This window comes from Amphibalanus amphitrite, unplaced genomic scaffold (assembly GCF_019059575.1).
Source record: "Amphibalanus amphitrite isolate SeventyFive unplaced genomic scaffold, NRLGWU_Aamphi_draft 000490F_arrow, whole genome shotgun sequence".
In the NCBI taxonomy this organism is placed as follows: Eukaryota; Metazoa; Arthropoda; class Thecostraca; order Balanomorpha; family Balanidae; genus Amphibalanus; species Amphibalanus amphitrite.
The window spans coordinates 74,578-102,325 of NW_024881984.1; the positions used below are offsets into that span (position 1 = coordinate 74,578).

General features: G+C 50.6%; 2 protein-coding genes and 1 long non-coding RNA gene across 5 annotated transcripts; 1 reads left to right on the forward strand and 2 right to left on the reverse strand.

Annotated features, from left to right (window-relative positions):
• Position 1: 1 nt before the first annotated feature.
• LOC122392531 (proteoglycan 4-like) lies at positions 2–9,239 on the forward strand. 2 transcript variants are annotated; one of them, XM_043387493.1, is made up of 9 exons: positions 2–182; positions 1,459–1,591; positions 1,930–2,216; positions 4,260–4,347; positions 4,619–5,769; positions 6,116–6,837; positions 7,308–7,387; positions 7,893–8,011; positions 8,376–9,239. In XM_043387493.1, the coding sequence occupies exons 2-9, from the start codon at positions 1,528–1,530 to the stop codon at positions 8,427–8,429; spliced, it is 2,565 nt and encodes an 854-aa protein (XP_043243428.1). In that variant the 5' UTR covers positions 2–182; positions 1,459–1,527; the 3' UTR covers positions 8,430–9,239. The 2 variants fall into 2 exon arrangements, with proteins under 2 accessions (XP_043243428.1, XP_043243429.1); XM_043387494.1 differs by having other exon boundaries at positions 60–182; positions 4,263–4,347.
• Positions 9,240–10,762: 1,523 nt separating this feature from the next.
• On the reverse strand, positions 10,763–20,262 carry LOC122392532. 2 transcript variants are annotated; one of them, XM_043387495.1, is made up of 6 exons: positions 20,082–20,262; positions 18,097–18,276; positions 13,386–14,777; positions 12,768–12,923; positions 11,469–11,577; positions 10,763–11,168 (listed from the first exon to the last, which is right to left on the reverse strand). In XM_043387495.1, exons 1-6 carry the CDS (start codon positions 20,173–20,175, stop codon positions 11,129–11,131), a joined length of 1,971 nt encoding a protein of 656 aa, XP_043243430.1. In that variant the 5' UTR covers positions 20,176–20,262; the 3' UTR covers positions 10,763–11,128. The 2 variants fall into 2 exon arrangements, with proteins under 2 accessions (XP_043243430.1, XP_043243431.1); XM_043387496.1 differs by lacking the exon at positions 13,386–14,777 and having other exon boundaries at positions 20,082–20,246.
• Positions 20,263–21,621: 1,359 nt separating this feature from the next.
• Positions 21,622–27,525, reverse strand: LOC122392533. The gene is made up of 3 exons (XR_006258534.1): positions 27,383–27,525; positions 25,394–25,573; positions 21,622–22,074 (listed from the first exon to the last, which is right to left on the reverse strand). It is a non-coding gene; the product is annotated as an uncharacterized LOC122392533 (long non-coding RNA).
• Positions 27,526–27,748: the final 223 nt, after the last annotated feature.

The following is a 27,748-nucleotide window of genomic DNA, read 5'->3' on the forward strand; positions in this document are numbered from 1 at the left end:
CATTTGTGTATACGGATATGACGTCTTTGATAAAAATCTAAAACCATTTCATTGTCATATCTTGATTCAGGGATAAGTTGGAGCAAGAGTTGGAGGGAGAGAGACGTTTCACATTTTTATGTGCACGTATCCCCTAAGTCATTTTCGAGGTGATTTTTGGGGTATTTCCTTACAGGATACCGGTAAGTTAAGAAATATATTTTCATACCAATACGTCACGCTTCGTCACTTGTTCCTCCGTTTTAGTCTGGCCAAGGTACTCAGCAGGTTCAGGTTGTGCTTCTAATTAACACTCTGTATGCCCACTGTGGCTGCATCAGCATGTCTTGCGCGCTGGCTTGAGATCGCCACTCTGGCACTGTGCTTCCAAGTGCCATTTACGCCTAAGCCCCAGCTGCTACAGCTCACAGCTTGAGCTGCGGTAATGAGCTGCAACTAGGGCCCTGTTTCACCGGTGATAGCAGCACGCTGCTATCACACGTGTCAAATTGGGTTTCCATGGAAGCATCAACAAACCATGCCGTCGTCAATCTGTGTGATGTCATCAAATATTGCTGCTAACATCTTCAAGGCCGTGCGAACGTATCAAACACATTCAACGAGACAGCAGCTCTGTTCCAAACGTAGCTATGAAAAAGCTCACGGATTACACGAAACGTCAATAGTGTGACGTCATCACATTACGTCAGCTCGCGCAATTTGATAGTAGCATGCTGCTATCACTGGTGAAACAGGGCCCAGTTCCATAACCTTCTGGGTTCTGGGGGTCTGTTTCGTTTTCTGTTCAGCTGGTTTTGCTGCATTTGAACCAGCATTTGAACACAGAATTTGCACTCCTCTAACAAATTGAAATGAGCGCTGTTCGGCGGCCGGCTAGCGCGCTAGCCCGCGCACGCATACGTGCACGTTGCCCCGGCAACGGGCTATTGACCAATGAGCCGGCCGCCGATCAGGGCCATGGTAGAAGCCAGAAGGTGATACTGCAATGCTGCATGACTCCCTGCTGGGGCTCCTGAATTTCCATGCTGTGCTGCCAGCAGGGCTGCGGAGTCGGAGTCGGTCGCAGTCGACAGTTGTGACCGGAGTAGGATTCAGAGTCAGTCGATTTTAGAAACCCGAGCCGGAGCCGGAGTCAGAGTCGGAGTCACCGAAAATCTGTCGACTCCGCAGCCTGCTAGGTCTGCGAAGTCGGAGTCGGGAGTTGGAGTCGGTCGGAGTCGACAATTCTGCCCGGAGTCGGAGTCGGAGCTGGTTTTTTAAAGCCGGAGTCGGAGTCGGACTCGCCGAAAATCCATCGACTCCGCAGCCCTGGCTGCCAGACTGCACACCGTGGCACGTGCATGCCCGTTTGGTCGGATCAGAATGGGTAATTGCACTACCAAAAGTAATTGCACTACCATAGCTCATATTATTCCATCATCTGATCTGCGACCTGACCTGACTTGACCTGCCCCACAGACCAACTCTGACCTGTGACGTCACCGTCGATACCGTCGTCTGCGGCGGCTAGGACCGTCGATTGTCACCATGGAGGGTGACGGGGGGCGCCAGTCGACGCTGGACCCCGATCACTCCGGTGTGCAGGACAACGGTGAGTATCGAACGCTTAATGTCGCGGCTCGACCGGAAGGTGATGTTTTGTGTTGGTATAGGGATAAGACTTACAGGGATTGTTTATGATTTGCGTGTACTGTTTTACATTGTACTAGTTGGTAAACTAGTAACATTGTTATTTTGTTTTGTTTGGAAGACTTCTGTGAATTGCTGTGGTACTACCGTCACATTTGACGTTTATAATTAATTGATACAGACACTTCACGTCACGTATGTATGATTCATACAAGTTTGTATCTGAGTTCTACTTCGCGCAGTCGCTGAGTACTCCCGTTTCACCTCCTGATCCGTCCCCATACCCGCCTTCCGTCACAGAGCTGAAGCTGGTCAACATCGACACGAGCGGCGAGCAGGCGTCGTCACCGACCTGTCCTCTGAACCTGCTGGTGCGCTCGCCGCTCGCCAACAAGGCCGACCTGGAGCTCTCCGATCCATTTCTGATCGCCGGGAGTATGTCCGGTGGCGGCGGCGGCGGCGGCGGGGATCGCCCGGTGCCCACAGACGAGCTGGTCGATTTCAGAGAGAAGGGCTCCCGCGAGGCGGACGGCAGTGGACGTACAGAGGACGGTGATATGGAGCTGATTGGAGACGACGCACTGGAGGTTAGTGGAAAGAGGAGTTGTGTCAGTGTGGGATGGGCTGGAGAGGGTTTGATTTGGAAAATGTTGCCGATGACGTGACTGGATGTTCATTTTCTCATTTTAATTTGGTATAGGTTGATGGAATGAGCAGGATTAGACTAAGTTGTAATTTTTAATGTTTAAGATGAATGATTGGTTACAGGGGTTAAGATGACATTTAGCAACTATGTTTCGATGGATTTGAAATGATGGTCTCGCGTTGTGTGATTGGTATTGTGTGTTTGGTGCTCGCACTCGGGCTGAAACGTTTGTCGATGCGCTAATTTGTCCGCGTTTAATTTACCCGGTATACGTGAACGCAGTTTTCCTTCTATATGTTTAAAGCTGCTCAAACGAAAGAAGCCAGGCGCTGTTTTACCCGCATCCGGATTGATTTCCTAACGATCTTGTCGCTGATGCTGCTATTATTACGGAGCGAGCGAAGCGAGCGGAGTCTTACGTAGAATAACGGAAATTTCTGAGTATGAGCGGCCGGCCGGCCGGCCGGCCGGCCGTGCGGACGCTTTTGCGAGGCTTATATCTCAGCAACCACTTGACCGATTTACACGCGGTAATTTTTATAGGGTAGCTTCATTCCTTCTACCAAGTATTGGACTATTCCCGATGCATGTGGGTGACCCCTTATGCACGTGCCACGTGCAAAACGAAGAGGTGTCAGTTTTGCAATTGTTGCAATATTTCGGTAACTACTTGGCCGATTGCGCTGAAAGTTGGCATGTAGGTAGGCACCCACTAGGCACTGCATATCCATGTGCCAGAGTTGGGGTGCCGCTGCACGTGCGCACGTGCAGAGGTCGTTTCCAGATCTCGAGAACGGCTGGACCGATTGCGCTCAAATTTGGTACACAGTTAGGGACCGGTTAGTAGGGTGCCGTGCAAAAGCCAGTCGGGACCCATTTTGCACGTGCGCACGTGCAGGGTGCCGCTCCCAGATCTCGAGAACGGCTGGGCCGATTGTGCTCAAATTTGGCACATCGCTAGAAACCGGTCAGTAGGGTGCCGTGCACAAGTCAGTTGGAGGTACCCCCTCGAAATTTCGCACGTGCAAGGCTCACCCTCTCGCTCGCTCCGTTAGTCGCCCCAAAAGGCGCTATACTGGTTACCGTAGTTACGGAGCGAGCGAAGCGAGCGTAGTCTTTCCTTAGATTAACAGAAATTTCTGAGTATGAGCGGCCGGCCGGCCGGCCGGCCGGCCGTGCGGACGCTTTTGCGAGGCTTATATCTCAGCAACCACTTGACCGATTTACATGCGGTAATTTTTGTAGGGTAGCTTCATTCCTTCTACCAAGTATTGGACTATTCCCGATGCATGTGGGTGACCCCTTATGCACGTGCCACGTGCAAAACGAAGAGGTGTCCGTTTTGTAATTGTTGCAATATCTCGGTAACTACTGGGCCGATTATGCTGAAAGTTGGCATGTAGGTAGGCACCCACTAGGCACTGCATATCCATGTGCCAGAGTTGGGGAGCTGCTGCACGTGCGCACGTGCAGGGGTCGTTTCCAGATCTCGAGAACGGCTGGACCGATGGCGCTCAAATTTGGTACACGGTTAGGGACCAGTTAGTAGGGTGCCGTGCACAAGTCAGTTGGGACCCATTTTGCACGTGCGCACGTGCAGGGTGCCGCTTCCAGATCTCGAGAACGGCTGGGCCGATTGTGCTCAAATTTGGCACATCGCTAGAGACCGGTTAGTAGGGTGCCGTGCACAAGTCAGTTGGAGGTACCCCCTCGAAATTTCGCACGTGCAAGGCCCACCCTCTCGCTCGCTCCGTTAGTCGCCCCATAAGGCGTTATACTGGTATTATGTTTCTCACTACTTAGTCTCTACTGCAGCTCTGGTTACCTCCGGAAAATGAACCTCTCCAACTAATTACTAACGTAATCCGGAGAACTCCTTGGGCTTCCTGTAGTCTCGTGAAATCGAACAGTAGCCCTCTCGAATGCTGTTCGGTTCTGTTGTGTCGATGGATGCGCCTCTGACTGTATTCTGTCCGTCCCTCAGCAGTTTGGCGGCGAGGCGGACATGGACAACATTTTCCAGGAGGCCCTGGCGCTGGCAGATCAGTTCTCGCAGCTCAACCACCAAGATGGTGAGCAACGACTCTGTGCGCGCCTCTTATCTGTATTCCGAAAGGGTTGTTTTTATACATATACATTTTTGTAGATATTTCACGCTGTTTTTTTTATTTCTCTTGCCATGATTTACCAAGAGACTATGCTTAGCAGCTGGTTGCTGAAAGCGTGCTTTCACATCGATATGCTTATTATTCAGCTTCTGCAGAGCTAATGCTCTGGTGTTATCCTCAGCATCCAACACCGCAAAATGATACTATTGACGTCTGCCCGTTCTCCCTCCAACAGACGTGGACATCAGCCTGGTCGACTCGGCTCCGCAGAGTCTGCCCGGCGACAACGAGCTTCTCTCGTTGGACGTCAACATGCTCGCCGCACTGGCCGAGGCGCGGCGCCAGCTCCCACCTAGCCAGCCCGCTCCCGTGCCCTCCGAGTCGCCGCTGGACTCTTCATTTCCCGCTCCGACGGGACCGTTCACCGTGTCTTCCCTGCGCTCGGCGTCGGCAGCGGCAGTGGCGCAGGCGGCGGCGGCGGCGTCAGCGGGAGGTCTCACCCCGCCGCCGCTGGACTCGAAGACGAGAACGGGTGGTGATGATGAGGCTGACGATGTGGCGGAAAGTGGGGTATCTGAGCCTGCTCCAAAGTCGGTGGAAGCTCGAAGAACAGCGCCGTCGACGGCGAGAGAGATTGAGAAGGCACCTGAGGCCGCTGCGGTAGAGTCTGTTAGTGATGACCCGGCACCTGCTGCCCCCTCTGCTGCCGCGCCGACGCCGTCCCGATTGGCCAGTCGACAGCCGCGAGACTCACTGGCAGTGGCGTCGGGCCGCAGACTGGCGACCCCAGCTGCCGCCGCTCGCGCTCCGGCGCCGGCCCGCACACCCGCCCCTGCTGCTCCCCCGCCGGAGGATGACGCCGGGTACGCCCATTTGTGTGAGCAGGCGTCCGCAGAACAGAGGGAGTTAGAACTTCAGGCTGATGAGGAGTACGAGAACCGTCAGTTTGAACAGATGGAGCGGCGTGTATCCAGAGAGGACGTCCTAGACGCAGAGTCCGCCCTGGACTCGGAGTCAGGACTCGGAGCCGGCACCGCAGACTCCACAGATGGACAGCGAACGGGACCGCCACGCTCACAGCTCTCCCGCAAGGAGACATACATCTGCCGACCAAACACGGGCACGTTCAAGATCGACAAAAGACAGAGGTTCGGTACATTCAAGGTGGACAAGACGGGGACGTTTAAGGTACCGCGCGCGTCCGCGTCGGCGGCTCGCTCCCTACCTCCGGAGCCGCCGCCGGGAGGAGACGTCAATGGGAACCAGGAGGGGCCCGGGGAGGAGACGGGAGGCGGTACTCCGGCCAGCGATCTCAATGGCAGGACAGACGTGCAGTCGGACAGTATGAACAACACCTACTGCCACGACGTCGACCGCTTCGATGAGGTGAGATGTCGTTGGGCTATGACATCTTAGAAGGAGCGTTATGAGTAACTTTTTGCGAGCATAAAGTTGCCTTTTCGTGGGGCAATTAAATGGGTCTGCTTTTTTATTATGTGCTGTGCATCCAATGGAACATTAAATTTGTTCATAGTTAAGGGGCTATCCTGATCAGCGGGGACAAAGTGGTCATTGTGTCATAATTTGTTGGACGATTTAGGGCTACGATACTTTTATTATCACCAGTAACAAAGGACTATGGTACGGTAGTGGTCCCCAATGATGGTGCTCGTCCTGTTTTCTCTCGACGTTTTCTCTTTCTCCTGACTGACGGACCCCTCCGGCCCGGCAGCGGTCGCCGTCCCCGCCGCGCGGCCCGCTCTCGGCCAGTACCCCGGAGCGCGGCGACCCGTCGTCGGTGGCGGCGCCGGTGTCAGCGCTGGGCCGGCGCGCGGCCGCGCTGCGCCGCCCCCTCACCTCCACGCCGTGCCGATCGGTGGGCAGCAGCGGCAGCAGTATCGGCGTCACACCCATCCGCGCCGCGCCCATGGAGACCCCTGAGGAGAGCCCCGTGCCGGTCCCGATGGCGTCCCTGCGCGGACCCGGGCTGCGGCAGCCGGCCGCTTCAGCGTCGGCCTCGGCCGGGCCGGGCACGTCGGCGCTGAAGCAGCCGGCCGCGCTGTCGGCGTCGGCGTCTGCGGCGACCGGAGGGCTGAGGAAGCCGACGGCGACCGGTCTGCGGCAGCCGGCGGCGTCTGGACTCCGCCAGCCGGCGGCCAGTGGACTCAGACAGCCGGCGGCCAGTGGGCTGAGACAGCCGGCCGCCAGCGGACTCCGCCAGCCCGCCGCCTCGGGACTCCGCGCGCCGGCCGCGTCCGGGCTGCGTCCGCCGTCCGCCTCTGGCCTGCGTGCGCCGGCCGCCGCCGGTGCGTCGCGCGCGGCGCCGGCGCGGCAGACGGCGGCGCCGCTGCGGCAGTCGTCGGCGCAGAGCGGCAGCGACAGCAGCGTGTGTAGTGTGCGCAGCCTGCCGGGCCCCAACACGAGTCGCAGCAACCCCTCCCTGGTAGCTGACAGGTGAGCTCTAGCAAAGCTGCGACGTTGCTTCAACGGAAGAGCAAGCGTGTAAGCTCGGCTATTTCATCTACTGCCTTTGACGTCATGTAGCCTTGGGAATGTTGAATGAATATTGCCGTTTTATTTGCAGCTTGGCTACAGCTTTGAAAGGAAAAACAATCACGGGCATGAATTGCAGATATTCAAAGCACATATGTAAAGAAAATATTTGACATTCTGCGCATCGCTTTTATTGTGTTCTCTTCATATCTACGGCCTACTTGCTACATCAATGCCTATGTGTATGTGTTCCTGAGCTTTCCATCATAATTCTTGGTTGAATTTTCTATGATTTTGTTGTGTTTCATTTAGCGTATTGCCGCCCAAATGTCACTGCTTTTGGCCGGCACGAGCTGCCTCGCAGACACCCCCTAAGCCCCGGCTGTCCCTCTGACCCCGGCTGACCTTTCTGACCTCGACGGCGACCCCAGGTCAGACGTCGAGCCGGCGCTGTCGCAGCGGCAGCCGAGGCAGCTGCCCGGCCCGGCGTCCCGCCTGCCCGGCAGGGGAGGTACGTAGTACGCTTTAGGACGATCCTGGGTGCTGACCGAGGTCCAGTGGGCTGTGTCAGTGTGGTGACTGGCGAACTTCACCAATAAGATTCTGGACGTCGTACGCGTATCGACATTCAGGATCGGGTGTTTTTGTGTTTGCATTTCGTGTCATCCAGTGCTCTTTCAGGGTGGGACGATTATTCAAAGTCTTGTCAGTTGTCAGTTATAAAACAGTAAACAGGTCAAAAGATCTGCGTTTCCCAGCCTGCACGATGTTTAAAAATTGTGGTGTGGCTTGAGATCTTAGTTGCTGTTTCAAGTTTCTTTCAAGTTTCTTTCCATATTACCTATATATTTATTTTGATTTTTGCTTCGCATGAAGTCTGTAATTGGCAACGGCGGAGCTCATTCCTATTTTGACCGTCTCTTTGTATGGCACCTGTCACCTACATCACACGTGCTAGGTTGGCCCGTACCGTCCGCATGACACGTTTTCACCCGTCCTCCTCGTGCCGTTTCCAGGCGGAGTGCGCCGCAGCGCGGGCGGCACGGGCTCGCTGACCAACATCTCGCTCCAGTCGTCCCACTCGGCAGCGGCCAGCGGGCTGCGCCGGCCGGCCACCGGCAGGCTCAGAGGACAGGTGAGGGGCGGAATTTGAACGGGACAGAATATGGGGCAGTCTGGGCTCAGAGTGCTATAGGGACGTCACGGTCGCGTATTGGTTTTTGCAGTTGTGGTGCGTCGTAGATACAATGCTCCTTGGTGATTCGGTTCTACTGTATGAGTGCATCGAAGGGCGATGGCTCTTTCAGTAGTTCTTGACAGAGAAGTTGATGCTGCAGAGGGGAAGATATCTGGCCTCGAACTTTGAGGCTTTTCTTTCCTTTCCTTCTTTGGGTAAGCCCGTATCAAGCAATGGGTGAATCCACGCGAGGGCCAAATGAGTTCCATTATGGAGGCCCTGGTCTATCCTCTCCGACTGACGCGCCTCCCCGGCCCCGTAGGAGACCTCCAAGCTGTCGCTCTCCCAGCAGCCGGCCGGCAGCGAACGCTTCTAGGCCGACTGGCGCGCTCCCTTCTGTGCTGTGAGGCGGGCGCCTGGGCGGCCCGGCCATAGTGCACCGACCAAGGCGACATCTATATCGCCCACCGCCGCGATTGTGGCGCCACCTGTGCACCGGACATTGGGCGCTACCGCTGGGCGGCACCGCGCTGTGGATCGAATGTTTGCTTGGAGAACGCGTGTGAATGTTTGTAGCGTTGTGATTTTGTCGAGAGTAACTCAGATATGGTATGTGGGTTATGTGAGTCACTGAAAATGGGATGTATTATAATTATCACACCATAATATAGGTAAAATGAATGCTAATTTATAAACTCGCTTCGCGTAGACCTTCCTGAAGCAATAGGTCACTTTTACCGCTTTGTGAAGCGTCTGTGTCGCGTCTCGGTACCTGCAGAGACACACCGACATATCGATCTAGTGCCTGAGGACTGGGGACTGCGCCGATTCCAGTCGATTTCCGCTGTTTGTTGCCTTGCCTGTCTGTGATTCAATTCTCAGTGTATCAGCAGTGAGCCGATGTCCTCGCTTCCTTGCGCTCTCAATGGGAGGCGAGTCAAGAGAGGACTACCCTTCCGCGCGCTACTCGCTGGCGTGCAGTGAGGTCGAGCCTCTGGGCTTCCCCTGTTCCGTCGTAGTTGGCCCCGTCGCCTCCGCTGCGGTGTTGCATTTGCGCCGTTGAGACGCGTTTTCTGCTGTTGCCTATGTGAAGCAGAGCTGATGTATGTGCCCACCGCATACGCCGTCTTCCTTTCACGTGGCTTTGTTATACTCTACACTAACGAAAATATATTTTCGGATATTATTTGTATTGTTCAGGGCCTGTACAAGTGGATATTGGATATTGGGGACGCGCTGACAGGGCTATATCAATGTGTATTGTGTATTATTGCGGAATCCGGAATGGATATTAAGCGCGGAAAAGACGGAGATATTACGGTACCTTCTGTGGTATTCCTCTAATTCCTTATTTTGCCTTATTACGTTCTCGCCTCGCGAAGGCGGATGTATTGGCTGCTTACGGTGCGATCCAAGGCACTACAGGGTCAGTGCGATCAAGGCACTGAGCTGCGTTTCATTGTCCGACGCTTCAATTACATTTACGATTTTGGCTATGGTATTTTTGTATTTTAGTATCATCAGTATATATTTTACCGAAGTTTATCGTATTGTGACACATCACGGCGATGTTATATTCATGTCTTACCACTGTTGAGGCAAAAACAAAATTAAAATGCAGCTACGGTGAAAACTGACAGCGTATGGTATGAGAGACATCGCTACCGTCATATTTATTATTTACACCGAATGCCTACATTTACAACAAATGCAATTAAGCGAGAGCGGGCTAGAAATGCTTTTGAATTCATAACGGGGTAGGTAGGTAGCACACAAAAAAGGGTACAAAATACAAATATGACGAATCTGCTTTAACCCTCGCCCGTATAGGGGGGGGGGGGGTCGAATGGACCCCCCATGGTTTTTCGCGAATAACTCGCGTAAAAAGCGGCCGATCGCGACGAAACTTTCAGTACCCTCGCGTTAATCAATTTTACACCTACTCTGAAAATTTCATGACCCTGACTCCAATGACCTTTGACCTGTGACCTACTTTTCGAGACCATGTTTGGCCGGAATCGCGATTCGGCGTATGTCGGCTCGCATTAGCCGCGCGTTTGCAGTCTTTTCGTGGTTTCAAGCGTTCAAACATGTGATATGATGTTGCCCCAATGCGTTAGGGTGGGTTTCAAGGTCACCTGAAGGTCAGGTCAGGTCATTGACCTTTGATGACCTCTGTTCACTTTTTCGAGTTTTACATGTTTCTAGGCCAGTTTTTGCAGCTGAATTCGGATTTAGCAACCATTTGAACATTTACGAAGTAGTTTTGGTGCCTTCGTAACATGTTACGAAGCTGTCAGAGGCGGTTGACACCTACTAGGAATACCCGACAGGACCCCTACTGGTTGACCTGACCTGACCTGACCCGACCTGGACTAAATGCATGAAGACATCATCTGTGATCAAAACTAACATGATATTCGTGATCAGCACCCCGAAAAACCCCGTAGCAGCCACACTTTACGACGTTCTAACAGGTCCCGATTTTCCCGACTTTTGGGTCATTGACCTGGACTGCAAGGTCAACCAATGACCTAGGACCTTAAAATTAGGTATCATCGGCTTCCTCTCATCACGGGCAACACGCTCCTTTTTTCCGCGAAGCTCTAGCTCGATCAGGGGCGAAACGGCAAGGGGGGGTCCAACGGACCCCCCCCCCCTTATACGTTCGCGGCTGGAAAAACACCAATACGGGCGAGGGTTAATACGAGACACATATCGTGAACTGATCATAATTGAGGCGTGTTTTTTTGTTAATGCCAGTGTAACACGTCAGTCGTTACATGTGGGTAGGCGGCAGAGCATTGGTTTACGATATTGAACGCACATTATCCGTTCGGTCACGACATAATTCTTTTATGGCAGAAATTGAAGAAGTAAGCTATATCGGTAGCTGCCCAGCCTTGGGTGGTTTAATTGAAGACATTACTCCGCTGCCACCGAGTTCTTGGATGTGAAGGTACACGAAAGACGTGTTTCACTTGTTACTGATTGAAAAGGTAGCCTGGACAGTCAACAACTTCTCAGCAAGTATGATGCATGCAGTGGGTCTACTCTTCTCCGATGAACAAGGGACTAAATATTTCCATTCGCCACAACTTCGTTTGGCTGTTTCCTGAAACAAAGAAACCAAATAATTAGGTCGATTGCCGGTCTGGGGACACTATTTTTTTCAGGCATTCTGATTTCCTTGATAAAATTGTTATTTGATTCCTTACAAAATATTTAAATCGTCATCGATGTAAGAACACTGAAGCCTCGAGTATTATCGGCTAGTATGACTACTTCATGTCAAAGTATTCACAAGCTGTGTGCGATGCACGCACGGCTGAATGCTCTCATTGACTTTAGATGCTTCATACATGCCTCAGCCATCGAACCTGTGTGAAATTATTACGCCTCACAGTTTTCTTACCTGCATATAATCCAGATCAGAGGCATGAACAGGACGCAGGCGCCGACCAGAAGCTGCAGAACCAGATGGAACACTCCGGAACGGTCGCGACCCGCCTTGCCGGGCGGATCTGCCGCGGTCAGGTCAGGTCGAGTCAGGTCAGACCAAGGTCAAATCACGGTGGTAGTGATGGCACTAACACGTATGTATTATGTAACTTCCAACAATGGGTAGAACACCTTCTACGACGCTATATAAACGTGTATTCTATTTGACTTTAATTGCACGTTAGTTTCCAACTGGTTCGGCTTTGACATTGATTTTTACCGCAAATGATATGAAAACGTCCTCGACTCTGCTCATGATTTGCTGAATGCATTGAAGAATAATGACAGCATTGTATGAGTTTCATAGATCTCAACAGCATACCAACTCAACAACTTTAGCAGACATTCCAAGCTCGGCAACTCGACATTCGACACTCGATGACGGTCCCTGACGGTCGATATTCGACATTCTCTAACACTCCTTGACAGTTGGCATTCAACATTCCCTGTCACTCCCTGACAGTCGACATCCGACATTCCTCGACTCCCCTAGGCCACAGTCGACATTCGACACTCCCTGATGGTCCCTACTCACCGACACAGACCACCGGTGATATACCTACTCACCGACACAGACCACCGGTGAGATACCTACTCTCCGACACAGATCACCGGTGATCACAGACCACCGGTGATATACCTACTCACCGACACAGACCACCGGTGATATACCTACTCACCGACACAGACCACCGGTGATATACCTACTCACCGACACAGACCACCGGTGATATACCTACTCACCGACACAGACCACCGGTGAGATACCTACTCTCCGACACAGATCACCGGTGATCACAGACCACCGGTGATATACCTACTCACCGACACAGACCACCGGTGATATACCTACTCACCGACACAGACCAAGGGTGAGATACCTACTCTCCGACACAGACCACCGGTGAGATACCTACTCTCCGACACAGATCACCGGTGATCACAGACCACCGGTGATATACCTACTCACCGACACAGACCACCGGTGATATACCTACTCACCGACACAGACCACCGGTGATATACCTACTCACCGACACAGACCACCGGTGAGATACCTACTCTCCGACACAGACCACCGGTGATCACAGACCACCGGTGATATATACCTACTCACCAACACAGACCACCGGCGATATACCTACTCACCGACACAGACCACCCGTGATATACCTACCCACCAACACAGACCACCGGCGATATACCTACTCACCGACACAGACCACCGGCGAGATACCGGTACAATTGGCCCGGAGCGGCACAGGCGGCTGACAGGTGATGTTGTAAAGGGTGCAGGAGCTGCTGCTTCCCGCCTGCACGGTACCGGCCAAGTAGGGGAACTGGGTCTGCTCCAGCAGCACGGCGCGCACTGCCGACACGGCCGGAGGGGTCAGGAACGCCGTGGACTGTCCTGTGGTGGCTATTCCATGAGGAGATTGTATTTGGTAAATGTCAGACCATGTATTTTACAGTAAGGTATGCTATATGGTATTCTGGTTTCTGAGCTATGATTACATGCAGCGATTTATCGCTTTAACGCACATGTCTGTCTAATACGAAGACGGCTAATGGAACGCGCAGCCTGATCATGTGTTTTAGCTGTAAATTCGTTTCGTGCGTCGTGCGTTCCATGAATCTACGTCTCGTAAACATGTAATACATGAATACGTTAGTTGGCTCGACTCCTGGATTGTTTGTTGAAGAGTGACCATGACCAGTGTGACCAGTGACCATCCTGTGCGGGAATGGGGCGTAACGCTGTAAACGTACGTTTACTGTAAATACTCTAAATACTGCATACTGCGAGTTCGCAGATGTATTTTGGACTTACCTTGCTCTTTGTCGGCGTTCAGGAAATCTTCGTCGTCCTCCATAATCTGCACGAGCATGCTCTGGAACTGCTCCAACTGCTCCGGCAAAATGCTGCTGTTGGTCGCTGTCTGATTTCGAGCGGCATCCGATGCCGATTTGTCGACCAGACTCATTTCGTTGATTGTTATGTCTCTGGCATTGTTGAGACGGCTCGTAATCCTTGAAACCTGAGTAACTGGCTTTTTTGTTACAGCACTTTGCGTTGATACATCTGTGCTAGTGGGTGTAACGCTCGGGGGCGATTTGATTTGATGAGACGAAGCCATTTCTGTCTTTGTGAGCTTCTCCTCGGGTGTATGTGCCAGCCGCTTTCGATCAGCCGATTGTTCCTTGTTGATGTCGTATGATGCTGTGGGCTCGGTCGATTCCTCAAGCGGTTTGATCCACGTCACTGCACTGTCGCCTGTTGCGTTCTCATTTATATTACTCTCGTCTGCCTTTGATGCGTTTACGCCGGCCTTCACCGTCACCTGGTAAACCAGTGTTTTCCTAGATGTCCGCTGTTCAAGATCAACAGGCATCACCTTGCCCTTTCCGACATTATTGGCTGAACTCAGCAATTTATTTGTCCCCATTTTATCGAAAATCAGCTCAGACGGCTCAGGGACTGTTTCACTTTTATCTGGGAACGACTTCTGCTCAGCATCTAATGGAACGGTAGCTGTCAATGATATGCTTGTCAGTTTTTCTACCGTCGCATTTTTATTTGTACTTGTTGGATCCAGCGCCACAGAAGTCGACCGTCGACGCCTGCGTTTCGTGGCCGTGCTATTCTTCCTTGCTCGGTTATTTTCTTTACTGTCTTGCAGAGTTGCAGTCTCGGTTATCGCTCCAACGCTCTTACCGGCTGATGCCTGAGTCCTTTCTTTTCCAGCTGCACTTAGGCTGATTGTTATCTTACTTGTGCTTCCATTATTGGCATTGGCTAGCGTTTCATCATGAGAGGCAATGCCCTTGCGCTCAGAAAAGGCGATTTCCGTTTTATCTTTTAGACTTTTACTGTCTGATTCTCCCAAAGTGCGGCCTGCAGCACCTACTGCCATTTCATCTAACGGTATATATGTGACTCCGTCAATACCGAGGTTTGAACGATCAACATTGAAAGGCGTGTCGCCGTCTTGCTGCGAAACTGGTAACACTGTCACATTATTTTGTCTCGTCATAATAACCGCATGACCTTCTGATGCATCGCCCTTGGATGTTTTCCCATTCGAAGCTTCGATACTCGCGCTGCGGCTGGCATTTTGTAGCTGGGCTGATAAGGTGGAGTTGCGGACAAATCCGGCCAGAAGAGTACTTTTCAGATGTATGTAGAATGAGGTGGCTAGCATACGGATGACGTCGTCATCAGCTGGAAAACACCCGACGTGATGTAAATGACAAATATTGCGGGACTTTTTGTTCTACTTCTTCTAAACATTAAATAATTAATGCTTGCGAGTGTAAGTACTGGTGCGCACCTGAGACACAATTTTAACCCGCGCCCTGATGGGGGGCATTTTGGCCCCCCTGTGGTTTTTCTTAAATAGCGAGAAAACGGCGGCGCGCAGCGCCGCCAAATTTTGGGTACCTTCCCGGGCATCAATTTGACACCTTCACACAAAATTCAATTCACAGGTCACCTTGGGTCAGGAGTTATTGAGGTCAAACTGAGGTCATGTTCGAGTAAAAATGAGCAAAAAACATAACATCTTGAAACGCTCACCAAATCGACAGTTAACAAGCAATTTTAAAGTTCTTTATGTGGTTGTGTAGAGAAAAGACGACGCTTCAAAACTGCTATCTCGGATTTTCGAAATTTTGGGATTTACAACCCCAAAAATAAAAAAAATGATTTTTTTTTAGAAAAACTAAAAAAACAAAAGAATCGATTTTCGAAAAAAAAAACGGAATATATGTGATAGTCCCTGCGCTCTTCGATATACATACCAAATTTTAGATTGATACCTTTGCCCCCCCCCCCTAAGATCTCGAGAACCACGCAGACCGCGTTGCTAGGCAGACCCCATCAGGGCGCGGGTAACGCGGGTTAAACGGACCTTCGTATGATGAAACTTATGGGAAAATACGACCATCCGTAAGTGAAGTGACAGCCACAGACGATAAATGTTTTTTTTTTTATTCATCGCATCATTTTCCGTCTTGCCACCTTGTGGAGGGGACTTTAGTTTTTATGAAAAGATGCAATAGAAATTGTCTTGAAGTATATGCTAATGCATGAGTGCTTTGCTATCAAAAATCACATTTTCTTCGTTAAACAAGCCGCATTTTCGCATTTTCAATTCAATGAAAGCTCCCAGTACCGTCAGGCTTCATTCTGGGGCCTGGAAAGGCATTGCGGTGCAGCCTACCGCACAGGGATGCACTGCGGTGCAGCCTAACATACAGGAATGTAATGCGGTCCAGCCTACCTCACAGTGATGTAACGTAATGCGGTGCAACCTACCACACAGGGATATACATAGTGTAGTGCGGTGCAGCCTATACCTCACAGAGATTCAGTGGAATGCGGTACAGCCTACCACACAGGAATGTAATGCGGTGCAGCCTACCACACAGTGATGTAGCGTAATGCGGTGCAACCTACCACACAGGGATATAGTGTAATACGGTGTAGCCTACCTCACAGTGATGCAGTGTAATGCGGTGCAGCCTACCTCACAGGGATGTAGTGTACTGCGGTTCGGCCTTCCTCACAGGGGTGTAATGCGGTGCAGCCTATCACACAGGGATGCAGTGTAATGCGTTGCAGCCTACCACACAGGGATATAGTGTAATGCGGTGCAGCCTACCTCACAGGGATTCATTGTAATGCGGTGCAGCCTACCACTCAGGGATGTAATGCGGTGCAGCCTATCACACAGGAATGTAATGCGGTCCAGCCTACCTCACAGGGATGTAGTGTAATGCGGTGCAGCCTACCGCTCAGGGATGTAATGCAGTGCAGCCTACCACACAGGGATATAGTGTAGTGCGGTGCAGCCTACCTCACAGGGATTCATTGTAATGCGGTGCAGACTATCACACAGGGATGTAATGCGGTGCAGCCTACCACACAGGAATGTAATGCGGTGCAGCCTACCACACAGGAATGTAATGCGGTGCAGCCTACCACACAGGGATATAGTGTAGTGCGGTGCAGCCTACCTCACAGGGATATAGTATTAGTGTAGGTACTGCGGTGCAGCCTTCCTCACAGGGATATAGTGTAATGCGGTGCAGCCTACCACACAGGGATATAGTGTAGTGCGGTCGCGGTGCAGCTTACGCCTTACCACACAGAGATATAGTGTAGATACTGCGGTGCCGCCCAGTGGCTACTACCCATGGGCAGTTGTGGTAGGGGAGAGTGGGGAAAGATGCCCAGGGTTTTGCTATGTCATATATTATTCGAAAATGACGATGGGAAAGCAAAAACTTGGAGTTTCAACGGAAGCCGTAATCATTTTTCTCCAAAAATATCACACTTTAGTGCCTGAAATATTATAACTTTTTTTGTTATTAAGCATTTTCCTGAAGAAGTGAAAGGGGGCATCTTACCCCACAGGGTGGGAAAGACGCCCCCTGACGTTGGGAAAGATGCCCCCTGCACTATAAGTGACATAAATGGGCACGTGAATCGCCTGAACGAATGGGTAGTCCCTTCGAGCCTGCAGTAGACACCAAACGTCATCATAAGGGCCCTCAAAAGTAGTCGTAAGGGGCTTCAGAGGTCATCGTTAGGGCCATCATAGTCCAGCGCGGCCAAACAAGCCTCCGTGGTGGCGTTCGGAGACCACTGTGGGGCTCTTATAGGTCATCATGATGCTTGAGGGCCCTCGAGCCCATCGTGGGGACCTCCGATGCCAGCGCGGCCCGTGGGGCCAACGTGGGAGCCCTCAAAGGATGTCGTGAGGGGCCCTGGAGCCAATAATGGGGCCCACAGAGGCCGTCGTGAGGGCTCTCAGAGTCAGATGCCGCCCAAAAAGTCGCTATGTGGGCCGAGAGACCGGCATGGGGAGCACCCGACCGTACTGGACTCTCAATAGTCCCAGATCGGCTTTTGTCTACATCACAAGTATGTAATAAATGATTTGACGGGCTGTTTGAAGGACAGCCTACGGATTTAGGGGGGGGGGGGCGTCTTTCCCCATCAGGACAGGGGGCGTCTTACCCCAAGGTACCGAAGTAACATTAAATCAGTACAATTTGTTAGCCATAAAACTACACCCTGAAACAAACTGTTTGGGACACAGTACACGCATGCTAATATATCGCGACTATAGCAAGGGACGCAAATATTATTTACCTTCTTTGATATTTACAATGTTCTGACACCAAAATATTTTTTGAAAGCAGCAAATAAAAAACATGCAATCATCAGCCAGCCGTTGCCCAACTGAGCTTCGCAATTTTTTGTGCAGTTAACAAGGCAGGCTTCCGCTTTACGCTAAGAACATTCATTTCCAGGTCCGATTCTTTGTTTCGCCGCTAGAGGGGGTGGGGCGTCTTTCCCACCCTGGGCATCTTACCCCACTCTCCCCTACTTTTTATTTACCATGCATGATGCATATAAATGACGTGCTGTGCAATCTGCCATGAAATGGCATGCTGCGGAAATCCACGACAAGATGTGGTTTGGTGCAGCAGGCACACCATTTCAACATTCGCTGATAATAATTGCCACTCACCGACTGACGACTCTCGGTCTCGACAGTCGATAACTCCACGGCCCGAGCAGGAGAGCTGGCTGCACTGTAGGGACGGCCAGTGGCGACACGTGGCCGTACCGGCCGGGCCGCTCAGGTCACTCGGACCGAACGGGTCGCCTCCCATAGAGGTACTCTCAGTGGTGGTATGGGGGTCCGCGCCTGACCACAGCAGTTGTGGTTATAGTGATGAAAAGATGTGATAGTGAATTGTCGACAAAGTTGACACATGCATTTAATTTAAGCACAAGCGTTAACCAAGACTAAAAATGCCGTTATCTACTCAGATGAAGTATTTACCATAGGCGGCGGAACGGGGAGGGGAGCACCGGAGCACCGTGCCCCCTTTGATTTTGACATTTTTACATTAGTCCTATGGGCGTTGCATGGAAAGAATGGGACCAAAAGTCGGCAGTGCCCCCCCCCCCCAGTTGTAGGTGTTCCGCGCCACTAGTATTTACCCAATTCACCATTTTAGAGTTATCGCTAGATCGACCCATGGGTGGAGAATATTTGAAAAAGTTACCCCGGCCGGCGACCGAAAGTCAGAAAGACGATGATGGTCAAATATTTGTCAACGGTTATCAACAAACTCCTATTCTGTGGCATAGAATAATGGATGTCTGCCGTTTGTACGTTTTTAGGGAAAACTGCTGCACGCAGGTGCGGAAGATTTCGTAATTGTAACTACAATTTTGCAACATTCCTTAAAATTTCGGACGCATGTCACCTAGTGATAGGTCAGGTCATCAGGTCAAAGTTGCTGGATGATCGTGCTAAAAATGCCATCATGCCCTTTGCAAAGCTTATTCCGTGGAAGTTGCAACCTTCCCACACAAAACAAAATGTCAAATTTGACCGTTTTGACCCTCTTATTGATTTGAGCTCGCACCTGAAATATTATTCGCGACCGAGCCTTAAACGAGTAATCGAATGTTTTGATTGCAGTGTTTAAGCTCCATTATGTTCATGAACTGTGAGAAAAGTTGTCGGAGAACGCTAAAATCAGAAAATTTGGCTTTTGATGAACTACGGTGATTTTATTATTGAGTTTGCCTAAAGACCAGATTTCTCTGATCACGTTTGTCGCTCTTTCAAACGTCGTTCCGCTTCTCGCCTCGTAGCCCAGTAGCCGAGTTAAAAGGAGCGTGAAAAGCCCACCTCTCGACTCAACGTGTTACGATAAGGCCACCACCCTGGCGCGGGTTAAGTTGGGGGAGCCTTGAGCCCCAGCAGCTCGTCCTTCTATCTCACTGATATTACCCTCGTCCTGTCTTGTGATGTTATTACAGTGCCATCTTACGATAACGGCCCTTAAATATAATATACTTCTGTTTGATGAAACATGTCGGGCTCCGCGATGAAAAGACCTAAAAACATAGAAGCTCCAAAATGAAAATAAAGTACATTTTCAAGAACTTTTCAAGGTAGATAAGAATAACGAGAGACGCTTTTATAGATGGCAGTTTTTTTCGTATGGAGACAGCTTTTAGGATTTACAGAAGTGGAAAAAGTTACCCCGGCCGCGCCGGGGTCGGCTGAAAGTTACCCCGGCCACGGCCGGGGTGGCCGGGGCAGGTTCTCCACCCATGGGACCCGTTCGGATAACCAAAAGTAAAGAGAAATGGAGGAGCGGAGGAACGAACTAAATTGTAGCGGAGGAAGGGCGAAGGGATCACCAACACAGTGAAGGTTAGTTGGGTCGTTACACTTCTAAAAAGTAACGGGTCTGTTCCTCCGTTTAAAAATGCAATGGCCTTTTAGAGTGGAGGGACGGAGGAACATTGCCGATGTTCCTCATCTACATATGCCGAAGCTCCTTATCTATTTTTTTCTAGCTCGCTATCTAACAAAACGGGCCGCGGTCAGCGAGTCATCTCTTTCTCTCCTATTAGCTCCCTCGGCCTGACAATCTATGTACAGTCGCTGTCTTTAAACACTAAACAGCCACATCTCACATCGCTAACCTGCGACCTCATCGGTGACCGCATCTTGGGCGACACAGCAGGTCAGGAAGGCGACGACGCCGACGAGGCAACACGCCAACCCCCGTCGTGTCATCACCAACACTGGCGTGACCGTCAGACTGAGCCCCTGCCGATCACCGTGTGGTGCCCGCCACCCGCTGCGGACACCGCGTGCGACGCATTCTGTGCATCTCCATGACAACGCTCTGCCGGCGGCGTGCCGCTGATCTGGGTGGCTCTGGCAACCGGCGCACAACAGACTTGCGGAGACCGAATTCCCGGCCGCCGCTCTAAGGAGTGCGCTCAATACACGACGCTGAGGGTTCTCGAGGAATGAGCGACACTTGCGAGCCGCGTGGCCAAGACACCGATCACGCTAACAAGTATTGAGCCAGATGACTCTTGGCATTGAGCAGGAGATTACTTTGTGCGTCATATGTCAGCCACATTCGCTAAGTGGGTATTATTTCCCGTGACAGTTCTTTTATGAATTTAGTGCGAGTGTTGAATGAGTGTAGCTACGGGTCCAGCAAAGTGCAGTTGGTGATTGTGCAGACGATTATCCAGGGGCTACGAGGGGCGTTCAAAAAGTTCTCGGCCCAACCATGAAGGAGTTGGAATTTCGGCCTGTAACGCGGTGCATTCAATGATGTGTTATTGGGATGTCCACTTACGTAGCCATTAACCAATCTGCCCTGTGATTGGTTCAGGCTGCTAATTAATCGTAACATAGTTTGCCATTCCCGGTCAGAATGGGCGACGCCCAGAAGAGAACAGTGATTTGGTTCATGCATTGCAGAAAAATGCAAAAAACGTTATTCACGAAAAGCTAGTGCCAACACATGTTGAGGTTTGTCTTTCTTACAGTAGCGTCAAAAAGTGGGCATCTCTGTTCAATTTCGGTCAACAGATCATTAATAGTCACCCCCGCAGTGGCCAGCCATCAACAGCATTGTCTCAAGAAAATATGAAAAATAAGCACTTCTTTGTGAAAAATGACAAATGTTCTGGTCTTGAACAACGCAGCAGAAGCGGAGGTGTCTATCAGCCTCCTTTAAGTCATTCTTCAACAGCGTATTAATATGTTTAAGATCTCTGCAAGATGCATCCCCCATTTGCTGACTCCAGAGAAAAGGCAAACTCGTAAGGAGGCGTAACGCGAAAATTTTGGCCCCTATATCGAAGATCCAAAAGAGGTCATTGAACTACTTGTTACCGTGGAGGGATTGTGGGTGTCACACGTTGACCCTAAGAGCGTGACCGAGTTGCACAAGTGGAAGCACACTGATTAAAGGCCACCAAATGTGTGCGACGTGTTTAAGTCAGACGGCAAGGTGACAGTGGTTGCATTTTGGGATACTGACGGGGCTCTGCTGGTTAACTTTCTAAAACAGAGGCGCACAATTGATGATGAATACTACACCTCCCTTCGATAATAGTTGCGAGCAGCAGATATAGAGGAGAGACTAGGGAAGCTGACTAAAAGTGTGCGCCTGATCCAGGACCACGCACCGGCACACATGAGCACACATTGTTATCTTACTTGTGCTTCCATTATTGGCATTGGCTAGCGTTTCATCATGAGAGGCAATGCCCTTGCGCTCAGAAAAGGCGATTTCCGTTTTATCTTTTAGACTTTTACTGTCTGATTCTCCCAAAGTGCGGCCTGCAGCACCTACTGCCATTTCATCTAACGGTATATATGTGACTCCGTCAATACCGAGGTTTGAACGATCAACATTGAAAGGCGTGTCGCCGTCTTGCTGCGAAACTGGTAACACTGTCACATTATTTTGTCTCGTCATAATAACCGCATGACCTTCTGATGCATCGCCCTTGGATGTTTTCCCATTCGAAGCTTCGATACTCGCGCTGCGGCTGGCATTTTGTAGCTGGGCTGATAAGGTGGAGTTGCGGACAAATCCGGCCAGAAGAGTACTTTTCAGATGTATGTAGAATGAGGTGGCTAGCATACGGATGACGTCGTCATCAGCTGGAAAACACCCGACGTGATGTAAATGACAAATATTGCGGGACTTTTTGTTCTACTTCTTCTAAACATTAAATAATTAATGCTTGCGAGTGTAAGTACTGGTGCGCACCTGAGACACAATTTTAACCCGCGCCCTGATGGGGGGCATTTTGGCCCCCCTGTGGTTTTTCTTAAATAGCGAGAAAACGGCGGCGCGCAGCGCCGCCAAATTTTGGGTACCTTCCCGGGCATCAATTTGACACCTTCACACAAAATTCAATTCACAGGTCACCTTGGGTCAGGAGTTATTGAGGTCAAACTGAGGTCATGTTCGAGTAAAAATGAGCAAAAAACATAACATCTTGAAACGCTCACCAAATCGACAGTTAACAAGCAATTTTAAAGTTCTTTATGTGGTTGTGTAGAGAAAAGACGACGCTTCAAAACTGCTATCTCGGATTTTCGAAATTTTGGGATTTACAACCCCAAAAATAAAAAAAATGATTTTTTTTTAGAAAAACTAAAAAAACAAAAGAATCGATTTTCGAAAAAAAAAACGGAATATATGTGATAGTCCCTGCGCTCTTCGATATACATACCAAATTTTAGATTGATACCTTTGCCCCCCCCCCCCCTAAGATCTCGAGAACCACGCAGACCGCGTTGCTAGGCAGACCCCATCAGGGCGCGGGTAACGCGGGTTAAACGGACCTTCGTATGATGAAACTTATGGGAAAATACGACCATCCGTAAGTGAAGTGACAGCCACAGACGATAAATGTTTTTTTTTTTATTCATCGCATCATTTTCCGTCTTGCCACCTTGTGGAGGGGACTTTAGTTTTTATGAAAAGATGCAATAGAAATTGTCTTGAAGTATATGCTAATGCATGAGTGCTTTGCTATCAAAAATCACATTTTCTTCGTTAAACAAGCCGCATTTTCGCATTTTCAATTCAATGAAAGCTCCCAGTACCGTCAGGCTTCATTCTGGGGCCTGGAAAGGCATTGCGGTGCAGCCTACCGCACAGGGATGCACTGCGGTGCAGCCTAACATACAGGAATGTAATGCGGTCCAGCCTACCTCACAGTGATGTAACGTAATGCGGTGCAACCTACCACACAGGGATATACATAGTGTAGTGCGGTGCAGCCTATACCTCACAGAGATTCAGTGGAATGCGGTACAGCCTACCACACAGGAATGTAATGCGGTGCAGCCTACCACACAGTGATGTAGCGTAATGCGGTGCAACCTACCACACAGGGATATAGTGTAATACGGTGTAGCCTACCTCACAGTGATGCAGTGTAATGCGGTGCAGCCTACCTCACAGGGATGTAGTGTACTGCGGTTCGGCCTTCCTCACAGGGGTGTAATGCGGTGCAGCCTATCACACAGGGATGCAGTGTAATGCGTTGCAGCCTACCACACAGGGATATAGTGTAATGCGGTGCAGCCTACCTCACAGGGATTCATTGTAATGCGGTGCAGCCTACCACTCAGGGATGTAATGCGGTGCAGCCTATCACACAGGAATGTAATGCGGTCCAGCCTACCTCACAGGGATGTAGTGTAATGCGGTGCAGCCTACCGCTCAGGGATGTAATGCAGTGCAGCCTACCACACAGGGATATAGTGTAGTGCGGTGCAGCCTACCTCACAGGGATTCATTGTAATGCGGTGCAGACTATCACACAGGGATGTAATGCGGTGCAGCCTACCACACAGGAATGTAATGCGGTGCAGCCTACCACACAGGAATGTAATGCGGTGCAGCCTACCACACAGGGATATAGTGTAGTGCGGTGCAGCCTACCTCACAGGGATATAGTATTAGTGTAGGTACTGCGGTGCAGCCTTCCTCACAGGGATATAGTGTAATGCGGTGCAGCCTACCACACAGGGATATAGTGTAGTGCGGTCGCGGTGCAGCTTACGCCTTACCACACAGAGATATAGTGTAGATACTGCGGTGCCGCCCAGTGGCTACTACCCATGGGCAGTTGTGGTAGGGGAGAGTGGGGAAAGATGCCCAGGGTTTTGCTATGTCATATATTATTCGAAAATGACGATGGGAAAGCAAAAACTTGGAGTTTCAACGGAAGCCGTAATCATTTTTCTCCAAAAATATCACACTTTAGTGCCTGAAATATTATAACTTTTTTTGTTATTAAGCATTTTCCTGAAGAAGTGAAAGGGGGCATCTTACCCCACAGGGTGGGAAAGACGCCCCCTGACGTTGGGAAAGATGCCCCCTGCACTATAAGTGACATAAATGGGCACGTGAATCGCCTGAACGAATGGGTAGTCCCTTCGAGCCTGCAGTAGACACCAAACGTCATCATAAGGGCCCTCAAAAGTAGTCGTAAGGGGCTTCAGAGGTCATCGTTAGGGCCATCATAGTCCAGCGCGGCCAAACAAGCCTCCGTGGTGGCGTTCGGAGACCACTGTGGGGCTCTTATAGGTCATCATGATGCTTGAGGGCCCTCGAGCCCATCGTGGGGACCTCCGATGCCAGCGCGGCCCGTGGGGCCAACGTGGGAGCCCTCAAAGGATGTCGTGAGGGGCCCTGGAGCCAATAATGGGGCCCACAGAGGCCGTCGTGAGGGCTCTCAGAGTCAGATGCCGCCCAAAAAGTCGCTATGTGGGCCGAGAGACCGGCATGGGGAGCACCCGACCGTACTGGACTCTCAATAGTCCCAGATCGGCTTTTGTCTACATCACAAGTATGTAATAAATGATTTGACGGGCTGTTTGAAGGACAGCCTACGGATTTAGGGGGGGGGGCGTCTTTCCCCATCAGGACAGGGGGCGTCTTACCCCAAGGTACCGAAGTAACATTAAATCAGTACAATTTGTTAGCCATAAAACTACACCCTGAAACAAACTGTTTGGGACACAGTACACGCATGCTAATATATCGCGACTATAGCAAGGGACGCAAATATTATTTACCTTCTTTGATATTTACAATGTTCTGACACCAAAATATTTTTTGAAAGCAGCAAATAAAAAACATGCAATCATCAGCCAGCCGTTGCCCAACTGAGCTTCGCAATTTTTTGTGCAGTTAACAAGGCAGGCTTCCGCTTTACGCTAAGAACATTCATTTCCAGGTCCGATTCTTTGTTTCGCCGCTAGAGGGGGTGGGGCGTCTTTCCCACCCTGGGCATCTTACCCCACTCTCCCCTACTTTTTATTTACCATGCATGATGCATATAAATGACGTGCTGTGCAATCTGCCATGAAATGGCATGCTGCGGAAATCCACGACAAGATGTGGTTTGGTGCAGCAGGCACACCATTTCAACATTCGCTGATAATAATTGCCACTCACCGACTGACGACTCTCGGTCTCGACAGTCGATAACTCCACGGCCCGAGCAGGAGAGCTGGCTGCACTGTAGGGACGGCCAGTGGCGACACGTGGCCGTACCGGCCGGGCCGCTCAGGTCACTCGGACCGAACGGGTCGCCTCCCATAGAGGTACTCTCAGTGGTGGTATGGGGGTCCGCGCCTGACCACAGCAGTTGTGGTTATAGTGATGAAAAGATGTGATAGTGAATTGTCGACAAAGTTGACACATGCATTTAATTTAAGCACAAGCGTTAACCAAGACTAAAAATGCCGTTATCTACTCAGATGAAGTATTTACCATAGGCGGCGGAACGGGGAGGGGAGCAACGGAGCACCGTGCCCCCTTTGATTTTGACATTTTTACATTAGTCCTATGGGCGTTGCATGGAAAGAATGGGACCAAAAGTCGGCAGTGCCCCCCCCCCCCCCCCAGTTGTAGGTGTTCCGCGCCACTAGTATTTACCCAATTCACCATTTTAGAGTTATCGCTAGATCGACCCATGGGTGGAGAATATTTGAAAAAGTTACCCCGGCCGGCGACCGAAAGTCAGAAAGACGATGATGGTCAAATATTTGTCAACGGTTATCAACAAACTCCTATTCTGTGGCATAGAATAATGGATGTCTGCCGTTTGTACGTTTTTAGGGAAAACTGCTGCACGCAGGTGCGGAAGATTTCGTAATTGTAACTACAATTTTGCAACATTCCTTAAAATTTCGGACGCATGTCACCTAGTGATAGGTCAGGTCATCAGGTCAAAGTTGCTGGATGATCGTGCTAAAAATGCCATCATGCCCTTTGCAAAGCTTATTCCGTGGAAGTTGCAACCTTCCCACACAAAACAAAATGTCAAATTTGACCGTTTTGACCCTCTTATTGATTTGAGCTCGCACCTGAAATATTATTCGCGACCGAGCCTTAAACGAGTAATCGAATGTTTTGATTGCAGTGTTTAAGCTCCATTATGTTCATGAACTGTGAGAAAAGTTGTCGGAGAACGCTAAAATCAGAAAATTTGGCTTTTGATGAACTACGGTGATTTTATTATTGAGTTTGCCTAAAGACCAGATTTCTCTGATCACGTTTGTCGCTCTTTCAAACGTCGTTCCGCTTCTCGCCTCGTAGCCCAGTAGCCGAGTTAAAAGGAGCGTGAAAAGCCCACCTCTCGACTCAACGTGTTACGATAAGGCCACCACCCTGGCGCGGGTTAAGTTGGGGGAGCCTTGAGCCCCAGCAGCTCGTCCTTCTATCTCACTGATATTACCCTCGTCCTGTCTTGTGATGTTATTACAGTGCCATCTTACGATAACGGCCCTTAAATATAATATACTTCTGTTTGATGAAACATGTCGGGCTCCGCGATGAAAAGACCTAAAAACATAGAAGCTCCAAAATGAAAATAAAGTACATTTTCAAGAACTTTTCAAGGTAGATAAGAATAACGAGAGACGCTTTTATAGATGGCAGTTTTTTTCGTATGGAGACAGCTTTTAGGATTTACAGAAGTGGAAAAAGTTACCCCGGCCGCGCCGGGGTCGGCTGAAAGTTACCCCGGCCACGGCCGGGGTGGCCGGGGCAGGTTCTCCACCCATGGGACCCGTTCGGATAACCAAAAGTAAAGAGAAATGGAGGAGCGGAGGAACGAACTAAATTGTAGCGGAGGAAGGGCGAAGGGATCACCAACACAGTGAAGGTTAGTTGGGTCGTTACACTTCTAAAAAGTAACGGGTCTGTTCCTCCGTTTAAAAATGCAATGGCCTTTTAGAGTGGAGGGACGGAGGAACATTGCCGATGTTCCTCATCTACATATGCCGAAGCTCCTTATCTATTTTTTTCTAGCTCGCTATCTAACAAAACGGGCCGCGGTCAGCGAGTCATCTCTTTCTCTCCTATTAGCTCCCTCGGCCTGACAATCTATGTACAGTCGCTGTCTTTAAACACTAAACAGCCACATCTCACATCGCTAACCTGCGACCTCATCGGTGACCGCATCTTGGGCGACACAGCAGGTCAGGAAGGCGACGACGCCGACGAGGCAACACGCCAACCCCCGTCGTGTCATCACCAACACTGGCGTGACCGTCAGACTGAGCCCCTGCCGATCACCGTGTGGTGCCCGCCACCCGCTGCGGACACCGCGTGCGACGCATTCTGTGCATCTCCATGACAACGCTCTGCCGGCGGCGTGCCGCTGATCTGGGTGGCTCTGGCAACCGGCGCACAACAGACTTGCGGAGACCGAATTCCCGGCCGCCGCTCTAAGGAGTGCGCTCAATACACGACGCTGAGGGTTCTCGAGGAATGAGCGACACTTGCGAGCCGCGTGGCCAAGAC

Bases quoted from the DNA above. Each gene is read 5' to 3' on its own strand.
- LOC122392531 (XM_043387493.1), top strand. From the start codon at position 1,528: ATGGAGGGTGACGGGGGGCGCCAGTCGACGCTGGACCCCGATCACTCC. The intron at 5,770-6,115 runs GTGAGATGTCGT...CCGGCCCGGCAG, and splicing joins ACGTCGACCGCTTCGATGAG to CGGTCGCCGTCCCCGCCGCG. The intron at 6,838-7,307 runs GTGAGCTCTAGC...CGGCGACCCCAG, and splicing joins CCCTCCCTGGTAGCTGACAG to GTCAGACGTCGAGCCGGCGC.
- LOC122392532 (XM_043387495.1), bottom strand. From the start codon at position 20,175: ATGACACGACGGGGGTTGGCGTGTTGCCTCGTCGGCGTCGTCGCCTTC. The intron at 18,277-20,081 runs GTTAGCGATGTG...TGCTGTGGTCAG, and splicing joins GGTCACCGATGAGGTCGCAG to GCGCGGACCCCCATACCACC. The intron at 11,169-11,468 runs GTAAGAAAACTG...TCTTTGTTTCAG, and splicing joins CTGATCTGGATTATATGCAG to GAAACAGCCAAACGAAGTTG.